This window comes from Triticum aestivum, chromosome 5D (genome assembly GCF_018294505.1).
Source record: "Triticum aestivum cultivar Chinese Spring chromosome 5D, IWGSC CS RefSeq v2.1, whole genome shotgun sequence".
NCBI lineage: Eukaryota > Viridiplantae > Streptophyta > Magnoliopsida > Poales > Poaceae > Triticum > Triticum aestivum.
The window spans coordinates 511,048,638-511,062,548 of NC_057808.1; the positions used below are offsets into that span (position 1 = coordinate 511,048,638).

Here is a 13,911-nt window from a genome sequence, read left to right on the forward strand (position 1 = left end):
GCCTTCTTGACTAATGAATTCCCCTCCCCCCCCACCCCCCCCCCCCCCCCCCCCCCCCCCCCGCAGAAAAAATAAAAATAGCGGTACTTGGTTTGCTACCTGTAGCCAAACTATTGGCAATGAATTCGTTGAACTTATGATTGGTCGCTAATTTTGAGAAGCAGAGGCGTAAACATTTGTGAGCATGCTGGGAGCCATAGTTTAACAGTGAATCAAATGTTAAGCCCCTAGGAGAATCTGAAACGATTTTTTTCATAATATACTCGGTACATTACACTAAGGAGTCAGGACAAACGCACGCGGCACACTACTCGTCTCACACGTACACGCCACGCGCCACTCCACGTCACCACCTTGACACGTACACACCGTGGAGCCGTCGGCGCCGTCATCACTTGCCGTCGGCTGCCTCCTCGGCCGCGGTCTTGTCGCGTTCTTCCTGGACCCTGGCGGCGATCATGGCGGCCTCGTGCTCCGCGGCCTCGAGCAGGAAGCTGCCGCCCTTGTCGTCCACGGCGACCTGGAGCGGCTGGCAGCCGAGGCCGTCGGCGACGGCGAGCATGATGCGGCGCATCTCGCCGCGGAACTCGGCGCGGTCCACGGCGCCGCTGTGGTCAGCGTCGAACTGCTCGAACACGGCGTCGTAGAGGGCCGCGACCTCGCCCGGGAGCGGGGCCGGCTCGGCGGAGCCGAAGCCCGCGCCGTCGAGGAGGCGGAAGGACTCGAGCGCGCGGCGGAGCTCGGCGCGGGAGAGCACGCCGTCGCCGTTGGCGTCGAGCGCGGCGAAGCGCGCATCCACGCTGCGCGCGAAGGCCGCCTCGTCGGCCACGAAGGACCGCACCGTCGACCCGTCCAGGACCACCACGCTCATCTCGTCGATCGAACGCCGGCGCCTCACTCGCGCTCGCTGGCCGCGGTGGCTCTGCTCGTGGCTTGTTGAATGTTGAGGAGCTGCTAGAGAGTGGAGTGGAGTGGAGTGGAGGCTTCCGACAGCGGATTTGGTTTTGCCGTGGGTCAGTGGATGGATGGGTTTTTGTGTTGAGTTTGGCCTCTGGGAGCCATGTTTATCTGCTTGATGTGGTCGTGGGGTCGTGCTTTCGGATATTTTCCTTGTGTGTGTACGTGGTGAGGAGCACGTGTATTGTAGTCAATGGTCAGTGGGTGCTCAGTAGTCACCCTTGAGCCTTGAATTGTTTTTGCCTCGCAAATGGCTTGTCATATGATCGCCGCACACCGTGACGACGCAGAGTGCATTATCCATTGCTCGGTGTACAAACAAGGGGAACGAAAATTACAGGCTTCAAACAAGGCCTCAGTATGATCTATCGGAAAGGTTCATCCGTGGTATAAAGTGCCTTAAATATTATAAAAATTATATTAAAATCCTTGGACCACCGAGCAACCATCGCCTCCGTCGAAACGAGCTGAAGACACACTTTGTCGCCCCTCCCCTACTAGGACCAGTCTGACATCCCCGTAAAAAAAAGGACCAGTCTGACACTGCTAATGAAGGTCGGGAAGTTTTCGAGCACGTGTCTCTAAGTATCGGCGCTGCAGTACTATAACCGTCGCCACTAAACCCTTCAATCCATCCACTGTGCCACACCTGCGACTGACTCTTGATAGCAGATTTGCTTGGTGCGCACGCACGGCAAAAAAACCTAACTTCGTGGCCCCATTGGAAGTCATGAATCTACATTGAAGCTCCATTGACTCCGTCCCAACGGATGAGTTTGAGGTGGATCAGAGTCCGAATGATCATCTAATCGGTGAAGCGTCGCCATCCCCAAGCACCCTCAACGTGAGAACCCAAGAGCAACTATAGCTGAGGCACCATATGTGGTCGATTGTCATAATAACCACAACCTATTGGTTGAACGTCCTCTCAGACAAGCACCTATAGTCCAGATCTTGCATGTCGCCAGTGCCAACTTTGCCCGCGGCGCATTAGCCATCGCATCCTCCTCCTGCCGCGGCTCACGTGGCACCGCGGCTCCCGTGATGACAACCACGGCGGTCATGGGGGATCTAAAACCCTGATGACGGCCACAGAAGATCTGGCCCTTCTCATGGTGCCGGTGGCTCTCGTCACATGGGGCGGTGTGGATCTGACGCTTGGGGTGCCACCATCCCCATCAACAGCGTCGTCGCCTCCGCTGCCCCCTAATCTCGTTCAAACCCGTCCCTGTCGAGGCCCAGCCCGAGCCCGAGGACCACTCGGGGTCGTGCTTGAGTTCTCTGCCCTTGAAGCAGAAGCATACGCCTTGAAGAGGAGTGCGCTCGCGAGTACTTAGGCCCCGCAACCGGCACAACGAGGAGGAGGAGCTCACGGTTGTAAAATAACCTAACTTCAATTCCAATCTTGATTTCAAAGTAAATTTGAAACACAATTTATATTATAATTTACAATTTTTAGGGCAAGAACTACTCGATCTTTTAGTAAAGCTGATTGGGGTGTGACTTTACTTCAGAATATTATGAAAATTCATAGATTGATTTTTATTAGTGTACTTTGAGTTGGGATATTTCAGAACATGTATTCAAAATTTCAGTGAAAATGAGTGAGATGTGGCTAATATTCCAGAGTTGGATAAGATTTTGAAACATCACTAGTGTCTTCCGAGTTGTGATATTTCAGAATATTCCGAGCAGTTTTACAATGGTCTTCTTATCCATAGAGAGGTAACAGTTGTAATGAATCGTGGTCTTTGATTATTGTTGCTTTTTATTGTTTAAAAAGATTATAACGGATGCTCTAGTAATTGCGGCATGACATAAATAAAGATTATATCCCTGCACGCTATTGTGTTTCATAAACAAATCAGACGCTTTATGGATGGATGACTGAAATAAATCCAAACAAAATAAATCAAATTTAACTTTGTATGTGGAACAAACAATTGTCAATGAATTCTCATATTTTATTTTGAAGAAACTAGAATCTGATTGAAAACAAATGCATTGGTTAAATTTGCAGGTCACAGTTCCATTCATATGTCAAATAAAATAAACTTAAAATAAAAAACTTGCACAAAAATTGCATTTTTACAATATGTATGAATAAAAATATAATAGTGAAATTTTCGCATTCTATTCTAATCTAAAAACATATTGTACAGAACTTGCATGCATGCTTACACACACAAATAAAAAAAGATATTTTCTATAAAAGAATGAATTAGTGGCATTGGTCCTACCCTTTAATAATTGCGACAATAAAAAATTAATAATGGCAAAATTTGCACACTATTTACACATAAATTACACCTTTTTTATAATGTGCAAGGATAAACACATAATTGTGAAATTTTAGCAAATAAAAATTTTCTAAGAAGGAATTAATTGATGGCATTGATATAACCCTTAGAAAGGAGGGAAAAAGAAACAAAAAATCTAAAATAAATTTCTAAGAAAAATGAATTAGTAGCATTGTTATTACACTTTAAGAAGAACAACGACAAAATTTGCACATAATTTAAAGATAAATTGCACCTTTTGTGATATGCAAAAACATGAATATAATAGTGGAATTTCGCAAAACATTCTAAGTAGCAATGAATTAGTTACATTTGTATTAACCTTAAATAATAAAGAAAACACAAAATAAAAATAAAGAAAATGAAGTTTTTTGAGGAAGAGTAAATTAATTGCATTGGTATTACCCTTTAGGAAAAATAACTAAATAAAACAAATAATGAAATTTTTTGCACGCAATTTAAAGATAAATCATGCTCTTTAAAAATATACAAGAATAAACATATAATAGTGAAGTTTTCACAAAAAAATTCTAAGAACGAACGAATTAGTGGCTTTGGTATTACCCTTAAAGAAGAAAGAAAATGAAATAAAAACTAATACAAAATTTCAAGAAAAAATTCTAAGGAAGAATGAATTAGTGGCATTGGTATTACATTTTAAGAATAAACAAAAACTTGCACACAACTTTGCACTGAAGTTGCATTTTTTTATAATGTGCAAAGAATAAGCATATAATTGTGCAGTTTTCACACTCTAATACAATTTACTATACGTAATGTATAGTACTTGAGTGTATACCTTTTACAATCACTCTACATCCCAAATATACCCATATACTAAAAAGAAAAAGAACAAAGCAAAACACATGCAAATAGAAAAAAAAAGGCAATGAGTAACGGGCTTCAAGCCCAATAGAAAAATTGACTGGTCCAAGGGATAAGTAAAAAATTCAGCCGAGAAAACCATGAAACAACACTAGGAATAAAAACACCACATATCTTGACAAAGGAATAAACGTTAAAAAATTGACTTAACCAAATTTTAAACTCAGGCAATTTACATTTGGCTAAAGTTTATTTGAATATTATTTGTCGGTGCCTTTCCAGGGGTATTTTTTGTTGCCTATTTTGTTTTAGAAATATTGCCAACTTAGTAATCTTACCTCTTAGAAGGTACTAATAAATCGTACAGCTCTTGGATAAAAAATTATCTGGATGGCTAAAATAGACTAGGCCTATGTTAAAATTTCTCGTTGTGAAACTTATTGATTGATTTTCATTTCACATAGTTTTCACTATTTCACACTGTCGTTCATACAAAGGGTCTGTTCGGAGTCCCTCCACCCCACAGGACCCACTCCAGAAGCAGCCGGTGCTGCAGTTTAGAACAGCCGAGCGAGGAAATTGGTACTCCGTGGATTCTGTGATTTCTGGAGCGGGTGGTTTCCGAACAGCCCCAGAGTATACATAGTATTCCACATACCGGATTCGCATTTTTTTTACAACATACCAGGTTGTTTAAACGAAATCCATCAGACGTTTGACCGTCTGATCTTGCCAAATCTGGAACACGCCACTAGCAGCAGCCTCTGTAGCGCCTCAGGTGCTCGACAAGATCATCAATGTACGTCTCCTGCCGCCCCTGGTCCGTGAGAACCTCTCGCAGCTTCATGGCGTTGCTCGCGAGCGCCTTCCCTTCCTCGTCCACCATGACGCGCCGCACCGCCGCCGCGACGCCGTCCCTGTCGAACGAGCCGTCGGTCTCGTCCCTCGCCACCTCCACGCCGACCCCCTTCTCCGCCATGGCGCGCGCCACGAGGGGCTGGTCGAGGACGAAGGGGAGCATAACCAGTGGGTGCCCGGACGCGAAGCTCTCGATCGTGGAGCCCCACCCGCAGTGCGTCAGGAACGCGCCCGTCGCGCCGTGCGCGAGCGCCACCACCTGCGGCACCCACCCGGTGCGCACCAGCCCTCGCCCCCGCGTCCGCTCCTCGAAGCCGGCGGGCAGAAGATCGTCGTCCGTGACGGCGTCGATGGCGGCGCTGAACATCCCGGACGGCCTGCGTAGAGCCCACAGGAAGCGCACCCCGGCGAGCGCGAGCTCGTGCAGGATCCCTGGAGTCAGCGGCGCCTCGCTCCCCAGAGCGACGTAGATGACGGACTTGGGAGGCTGGTCGTCGAGCCAACGCAGGATCTCAGGACGGTCACCGTCCTCGTCGGCGATCACGGGAGGTAGCAGGATCCCGGCAGGTATGGCGGGCTGCTGGAAGAGGTCGGTGAGGAGGGCGAACATCCGGGCTCGACCTCGTCGCAGCTCCGGTAGATGGCCACGCGGCACCGCTCGAACAGCAACCACACGCGGTCCATGTCGGACACGCCGGACGCGTTGGCGCGGAAGAGGGCGGCGATCGACTCGGCCTCGCTGCGGCGTCGGCACGCGATCGTGGACGGGACCGGGATCCACCTGGGCGCGACGGCGAAGTCCTCCGTCGCAGCGCGCGGGTGCTCGACGTTCGCCCACCGCGGCCCCAGGAAGACCACGAAGGCGGCGTAGACGGTCATGAACGCGGCGCACGGCACACCGTGCTCGCCGGCGATGGGCGGGACCCAGTGGTGGCAGAAGTCATGGACGATCCAGTCGGGTCTCCGGCCAGCAGCGACGGCATCCGCGAGGAACGCGGCTAGCGGGGCCGCGAGCCCGTCCATGGCCTTCTTGACGAGCTCGATCTTCTCGGGCGGCACGTCGGCCGTGGACTCGGCGCCGTCCGGCAGCCCGTCGACGCGCGGCAGCGGCAGTGGCACGAAGCGGAGGCGAGGCGACAGGTGCGGTGGCACCGTCGGGAGCCTGGCGAGGTTCCGCGGCGTGGAGACGAAGGTGACGGCGTGGCCACGAGCCGCCAGGCGCTTGGACAGCTCGAGGAACGAGAGCATGTGCCCGAACGCCAGCCATGGGAACACCACCACCTCCAGCACGCCGCCGGCGTCGGCTGCTGCTTCCATCGTACTCTCTGAAGTCTGAACGGTGGGATCAGGGACGATGGCGCGAAACCTTTGGTGGCTGGTCTCCGGCAGCTGAATGATGACGAATATCTTTTCCTCTTCCGGTCGATCAATGCTATGATTTGAGCAGGAGCAGCAGCACAAGTGCGCCTATATAAAATGAGATTATACGAGTAGATAGATGCTTGGAAATAAAGTGGGAGATCGACAGAGCTAGGGGAATTTGACACAATACCACTTTGTACATTTGCATTGGATCATATAGCACCTGGTATATTGTCTTTGACAAAAATAACACATCGGATGTTTCATCTTTGCTAAAGTACTACATTTTCATTGTTTCGAAGAATCAGGCCTAATGACCCACCGAACACCAAGTGGAAATGATCATACTACCCTTTAACAGTTTATAATATAGGAAGCATTTTATAAAGCAAAAAAAAAAAACGCATCCACATCTCGACCCGCCCGCTCGCGGCCTCCCTGACCTTGCCCAGCGCCGACACCCTTCCACTCCCCCTCCCCCCATCTAGCCCACCCTTTGCCGCTCTACTACCCTCCGCGTGCTCGTGCTCCCCAACCTTCGCTGAGCTCCATCATCTCCACGGTGAGGTGTTACAACGGAGAAGCAAGGGATGTGGCGAGTGAGCACATCGAGTGGCTTACTAGTTTAGAGGTTGGATCGGCATGAGAGGCAAGAGAATGGAGGAGGAATGAGAAAAGTAATACTCCCTCCGTTTCTAAATATAAGTCTTTGTAGAGATTTCATTATGAACCACATACGGATGTATATAGATGCATTTTAAGTATAGATTCATCCATTTTGCTTCGTATGTAGTCTACCTAGTGAAATCCCTATAATGATTTATTTTTAGGAACGGAGGGAGTACTTCGTGAGGACCAATAGTAAAGGTTAAAAAAATGGTAATACAGAGGTGATCATATTGTACCGGACACACCTCACGCATGAGATTGTCTAAGTTAGCCAACACAGAGGTGATCAGAGACCCGAGTGCATCACATAGGGAGGCGCTCACGCTTCCCACAAGCCACAAGAAGTACAATCGTAGCATGCGTAGCACCTATATTGAGTAGAGTGTGAATCGGGTAATGTTTTGTAACAGAGGAAAACCTTATTAAAGTTAATACGTGAAAAAGGGACCCCAATTCACCATCTGCCTTAGCAGTTTCTGGTTGATGCACTTTTTTTTTCTATCATCTAGTCTCTACTACATAAAAGAAACGGAAGGTTCCATCTCCCCTCTTATGTCCCCCACCCTTCCTCCATCCTCCAGGTTTTACCCCTTCCTACGCTTTCATTTTTGGTAATCAAATCAATCTTTGGTGATCAGACCAATGTTTACTTTGGCAACACAATAAATTCCCGTGGGACGATCAATTTCTTCTTTGGTAAACATGGTAATATAATAAATTCATGGAAAGGCATAAATCACGGTAGGTAATCAAGCAGGGACCTTGCACAATTAGTGTTGAGCCAACAAAATATGTATGTACTGGTGCAACGCACGGGCCAAAAGGGCAGTCTTCTTGACAAGGCATATTACCAATTAAGTACTATTACGAAAAAGGCAGCCTCTTCTTGGTAAGGTGGATATGTATTTGTGCGTGTGAATATGTGTGTGGTTGTGAACTTATGCAAAGCCATGTGCAATGGGGACCCTTTAACGCACACGAAAACAAGCCAAAAATCGTCTGGAACTTTATTCGAATAGTTAGGTTTCTTTTTCTGAAAGAGAAAGACAAAGTCTCCCGGCTACGCTCAGATAAATGCCATCTCTTGTCTTGTGGACCATTGGTACTTTATTCATCCTCAAAGATCAGAGATTATTATTGCTCAACTAACTGTTTTTACATTCATCTACTAGAAGCCGCCCTTTGAAATGTGGTATTGTCCTAAAAAATTGATGAAGTTCTCTGTTTCTAAATGTTTGCTTTCCAGATCCTTCACTATTTTTCCACATTGCTAGATCAATACATGTCCTTGATTTTTTCCAAGCCATTAAAATAAAATTGAAGAAAGATCTCAAACAGACGGATGCATTCCTGTGAAGCATGCATAACTCAAACTTCTATCTTGCTTTTAGGCCAGTAAAGTAACCACTCATCATTTTTGTTGCCCGGTATTTTGAACGAAGGCCTGAACAACGCCTCAACTGTCAACCATGTCTGTCTTCTCGGTGCAGGCCGGCAAATTTGCTGTTGCCGTTGCCGTTGCCCGGACCCCGGAGCACAACATGGTAATGGTGTTAACCAAATGCCAACCGAACATATTTTGTTGAGAAGATCATGTCAAATGGGTGAGATCGAAAGCGGGAAAACATAAACTTTTGCACAGAATTCTCGTAGTTTTCATTACACAATCAAATCCTCGTAATTTACACCATGGTAGTACAACTTGAACCGCACAACGGCACACTTCACTACAAGCGCGTGTACGCGCATATACACACCTTACTTGCCAGGAACAAAGTTGGTGGCGAATGCCCATGCGTTGTTGTTGACGGGGTCGGCGAGGTGGTCAGCGAGGTTCTCAAGTGGACCCTTGCCGGTGACGATGGCTTGCACAAAGAAGCCGAACATTGAGAACATGGCAAGGCGACCGTTCTTGATCTCCTTAACCTTGAGCTCGGCGAATGCCTCAGGGTCGTCGGCAAGGCCGAGCGGGTCAAAGCTGCCGCCCGGGTAGAGTGGGTCGACGATTTCACCGAGCGGTCCACCGGCAATGCGGTAGCCCTCGACGGCGCCCATGAGCACAACCTGACAAGCCCAGATGGCAAGGATACTTTGTGCGTGCACAAGGCTTGGGTTGCCGAGGTAGTCGAGGCCGCCCTCGCTAAAGATCTGGGATCCAGCCTTGAACCAAACAGCCTCACCAAACTTAACGCCATTGCGGGCGAGTAGCTCGGGGAAGACGCAACCGAGCGCGCCAAGCATGGCCCAACGGCAGTGGATCACCTCGAGTTCCCGGTTCTTAGCGAAGGTCTCGGGGTCAGCCGACAACCCAGCGGTGTCCCACCCGTAGTCGCCGGGGAACTCACCGGTCAGGTAGCTCGGGGGCTCACCAGAAAGTGGGCCGAGGTAGAGCACGCGGTCAGAACCGTACCACGGGCTGCCGGAGGCAACCTGCTTGGCCTTTGCCGCCGTCTTGCGCATGGTAACGCGAGCCTCCCCGAAAACAGATGACGATGGCAGGTTCTTCACTGCCTTGCCGGCGAAGGCTGGGGAAGAGAGTGACATGGTGGTTGCAGCCATTCTGATCGAAGGAGGTTCTGTGTGTTCTCCAAGAACGAGGAGTGGGTGTGGAGATGGCTTAAGAGGATCGGGGCAAGGGGCTTCTTAAGGCAGTGGACGGGCAGAGGAAATTGAACTGGTGTAAGCTGACAGGAGAGAGGTGTATAGCAAGAAATCTGTATGTTGGATGTCATTGGTGCAGAGTGAGAGCCACAAGGAGATCAGATATACTTTTGGATCTTGCGGATATGGCTTAGCTGGGAATCTCCTTAGAGAGCAGTGATTGGATGACACGCTGGTATGCACGTGAGCATGCCATGTATTTTCCCCCAAAAGGACAATATTGGATATCCATTCTTGCAACCAAGGAATATCACCGCAATTGTTGAGCAAATTTCTATTTGACTGACTGTACATTTTATTGACATCGTTATCTGAAATAGAAACGGAGACATGCTCATGCATGTGCGTCCATGCTACTGCTAGCAGCATCGAGCAGAGCATACGGCAAATACGAGCTAGCAGCGGGAAGAAACATACCATGATCGTCGCACATATTTTTATTTTTTTAGAAAAGGAGGCTAAACCCCCGGCCTCTGCACATGACCATACCTATTGCAAAGATGGACTGATAAAATGGTACTCCATCCATTTCATATTAGTTGTCGCTCAAACAGATGTATATAGCACTGAAATACGTCTAAATACATAAAGCGAAAGGCATATGTTTCAAACTTTCTTCCCTATTAGTTTTATTACCATAGTCATAATGTGCATAATATGTTACCAATGGAAATTTTTCTTTTTGATACCATGAAAACTCATTTTCATAAGACATAAAGTTCTTAATAATATGATTTTAAAATTAGATTATTCTAATCTTAAATATAATTATCCATACTAAAAATATTGTCCACACACTTGCGCAGGCCACACAATTGATCTCTCTTTTCTCTGAAAGAGTTGAGGTCTCTCTGGACTTCTTTTTCCTCGCTCCCAGATTCAGAAACAAAGCAGACCAGCACGATAGTAGTTGACTGATTGTCCAGGTGTCTGGTGATGAATTTATTATACGGCTCGAATAGTTGGGTTTCTTTCTTCGAAAGAGAAAGGCAATGCCTCCGGGCTCGGCTCAGATAACTGCCGTTTGTTGTCTTCTGGACCGTTGGTACTTTGTTCATCCTCCAAGATCAAAGATTATTGCTCCCTTAACTGTTTATACATTCAGCTATCAGATAGTACATGCTCTTTAAAATGTTGTCCTACAAAATCGATGAAGTTATCTGTTTCTGAAGGTTCGGATTCAGACCCTTTGCTAGTTTTCCACATTGCTAGATCAATATAGATGTGTTGAGTTTTTCCAAACTATAAGAAAAAATTGCAGAGAGATCTCAAATAAGCCGATGCACTCCGGTGAAGCATGCATAACTCAAATTTCTATCTTGCTTTTAGGCCAGTAACCACTCATCATTTTTGTTGCCTGGTATTTCGACTGAAAGCCTGAACAACGCCTCAACCATGTACCACTGTCTTCTCGATGCAGCCCGGCAAATTTGCCAATGTATATGATACATAAGTTGCCGCGCCCAAAGCACAACACGGTACAGGTGTTGCACAAATGTGAACCCGACGCATTCGTTAAGATGATCATGTCAAATGGGTGAGATTGAAAGTGGGAAAACATAAGTTGCCGTCGCCCCCAACACGGTACAGGTGTTACACAAATGCTAACCCGACGTATTCGTTGAGATGATCGTGTCAAATGGGTGAAATCGAATGTGGGAAAACATAAGTAGCCGACACCCAAAGCACCGCGAACCCGACGTATTCGTTCAGATGATCATGTCAAATGGGTGAGATCGAAAGTGGAAAAACATAAGTTGCCGTCGCCCAAAGCACAACACAGTAGAGGTGTTACACAAATGCAAACCCGACGTATTCGTTCAGATGATCATGTCAAATGGGTGAGATCGAAAGTGGGAAAACATAAGTTGCTGTCGCCCATAGCACAACACAGTAGAGGTGTTACACAAATGCAAACCCGACGTATTCGTTCAGATGATCATGTCAAATGGGCGAGATCGAAAGTGGGGAAACATAAGTTGTTGTCGCCCAAAGCACAACACAGCAGAGGTGTTACACAAATGCAAACCCGACGTATTCGTTCAGATGATCATGTCAAATGGGTGAGATCGAAAGTGGGAAAACATAAGATTTTGCGCAGGAACCTCGTAAATTTTCCATATAATTAAATCCTCGTAATTTACATCATGGTAGTACAACTCAGACAGCCAACAACAGACTTCACCGCAAGCATGCACGCACACACACCTTACTTGCCGGGAACGAAGTTGGTGGCGAATGCCCAGGCGTTGTTGTTGACGGGGTCAGTGAGGTGGTCAGCGAGGTTTTCGAGTGGACCCTTACCGGTGATGATGGCTTGCACAAAGAAACCAAACATGGAGAACATGGCGAGGCGGCCGTTCTTGATCTCCTTAACCTTGAGCTCGGCGAATGCCTCAGGGTCGTCGGCAAGGCCGAGTGGGTCGAAGCTACCGCCCGAGTAGAGCGGGTCAACGATCTCACCAAGTGGTCCACCGGCAATGCGGTAGCCCTCGACGGCGCCCATGAGCACGACCTGACAAGCCCAGATGGCAAGGATACTCTGGGCGTGCACAAGGCTTGGGTTGCCGAGGTAGTCGAGGCCGCCCTCGCTGAAGATCTGGGATCCGGCCTTGAACCAAACAGCCTCGCCGAACTTCACACCGTTGCGGGCGAGCAGCTCGGGGAAGACGCACCCGAGCGCGCCAAGCATGGCCCAACGACAATGGATCACCTCCAGCTCACGGTTCTTGGCAAAGGTCTCAGGGTCGGCCGACAGCCCAGCGGTGTCCCAGCCGTAGTCGCCAGGGAACTCACCATTGAGGTAGCTCGGGGGCTCGCCAGAAAGTGGGCCGAGGTAGAGCACGCGGTCAGAGCCATACCACGGGCTGCCGGAGACAACCTGCTTGGCCTTTGCCGCCGTCTTGCGCATGGTGACGCGGGCGTCCCCGAAAAGAGACGATGATGGCAAGTTCTTGACTGCCTTGCCGGCAAAGGCTGGAGAAGAGAGTGACATGGTGGTTGCGGCCATTCTGATCGATGGAGGTCCTCGGTATTCTGTTCTCCAAGAATGAGGAGTGGGTGTGGAGATGTCTTGAGAGGATCGGAGCCCGGGGCTTCTTAAGGCAGTGGCTTCTGTATGTGTCAAGAGAGAGGTGCGGGACAGGAAATCTGTATCTTGGATGCCATTGGTGCGGAGAGACTTCGAGAGCCACACGGAGATTAGATATACTTGTGGCTATGGCTAAGCTGGGAATCTCCTTGGAGAACGGTGATTGGATTACATGCTGGCATGCACGTGGGCATGCCATGCCTTTCCCCCCAAAAGGAAAATATAGGGTATCCATTATTGCAGCGAATGAACTTGCCACCACAACCGTTGAACAAACACATAATGCATGGATGCAATTCCTAATTGACTGCTGTGCATAAAAACAGAGATGCTCATGCATGTGCCTCGATGCTATACGAAATTTCTTCAAAAATAGATGATGTATAATGCGTATCATAACAATTCCCTAACTCTAACAATCAGTATACAGTCAAATAACTGAAATAAAAATAGCAGTTCTAAATTGTGATGAAAAGTTAACCCTTTTTAATTATCTCATTAATATATCTATCACTAAATTCTGTTACATTCTATGAGCACAATACAAAGGAGAAACAAAGAGTTATGTTATAAATTCTCATAAAAATATATCTAGCCATTGATTAGATGAGCCATGATAGTTAAGTATAGCTTTTAATGGATTGGATTAAAGTAATTTCTTCCTGCCTAAGGCGTTAGTTTTTAATAAAATTTATAGAAATTTTCATTCTTATATACACTTGGGGAAATATATGACCCTCGCAAATGCATGTCTAATACGCATGCGGGTTGTGCGATATATATTTTACATCTCACATAGGCTAGACCGAATCTAAGTTATCTTTTGATCAACTGTCCACCTAGGATATCCTTTGCTTAGAACCTCTCTTAGCATTGTTTCTTTTCATGGAAAACAACCACTGTATATTCACTTCTTCGAGGATCAAGATTTTTTCCCCACTAAAAATAATGAAAAATACAAATTAGGAAGTAATATAAAATATAAGAGTTGATTTTTTATCTTCAAATTTCATTTATGGAGTGGTTGAGTGGCGTTACAAACATGGCATCAATTGGATGATTAAATAGGTTCCAACATTTTAGTATACTAAAATGCATCTACTATAAAATAAGTCGATTAACATCACGCTACCTATGTGAACGAACTACCACCTTGGAACAATCTTGAAGGTCGGATTCTTCCATTGC

At 47.2% G+C, this 13,911-nt stretch overlaps 3 protein-coding genes and 1 pseudogene across 3 annotated transcripts; all 4 read right to left on the reverse strand.

The window, feature by feature from the left end:
- Nucleotides 1-228: 228 nt before the first annotated feature.
- Nucleotides 229-1,044, reverse strand: LOC123125842 (uncharacterized). The gene has a single exon (XM_044546290.1). The coding sequence runs from the start codon at nucleotides 869-871 to the stop codon at nucleotides 392-394; it is 480 nt and encodes a 159-aa protein (XP_044402225.1). The 5' UTR covers nucleotides 872-1,044; the 3' UTR covers nucleotides 229-391.
- Nucleotides 1,045-4,616: 3,572 nt separating this feature from the next.
- LOC123123323 (putative UDP-rhamnose:rhamnosyltransferase 1) lies at nucleotides 4,617-6,257 on the reverse strand (annotated as a pseudogene).
- Nucleotides 6,258-8,603: 2,346 nt separating this feature from the next.
- Nucleotides 8,604-9,687, reverse strand: LOC123123325 (chlorophyll a-b binding protein of LHCII type 1). The gene has a single exon (XM_044543813.1). It carries the CDS (start codon nucleotides 9,528-9,530, stop codon nucleotides 8,730-8,732), a length of 801 nt encoding a protein of 266 aa, XP_044399748.1. The 5' UTR covers nucleotides 9,531-9,687; the 3' UTR covers nucleotides 8,604-8,729.
- Nucleotides 9,688-11,723: 2,036 nt separating this feature from the next.
- LOC123123324 (chlorophyll a-b binding protein of LHCII type 1) lies at nucleotides 11,724-12,747 on the reverse strand. Its single transcript, XM_044543812.1, has one exon. The coding sequence runs from the start codon at nucleotides 12,640-12,642 to the stop codon at nucleotides 11,842-11,844; it is 801 nt and encodes a 266-aa protein (XP_044399747.1). The 5' UTR covers nucleotides 12,643-12,747; the 3' UTR covers nucleotides 11,724-11,841.
- Nucleotides 12,748-13,911: the final 1,164 nt, after the last annotated feature.

Coding starts and splice junctions, on each gene's coding strand:
- LOC123125842 (XM_044546290.1), bottom strand. CDS start 871: ATGAGCGTGGTGGTCCTGGACGGGTCGACGGTGCGGTCCTTCGTGGCC.
- LOC123123325 (XM_044543813.1), bottom strand. CDS start 9,530: ATGGCTGCAACCACCATGTCACTCTCTTCCCCAGCCTTCGCCGGCAAG.
- LOC123123324 (XM_044543812.1), bottom strand. CDS start 12,642: ATGGCCGCAACCACCATGTCACTCTCTTCTCCAGCCTTTGCCGGCAAG.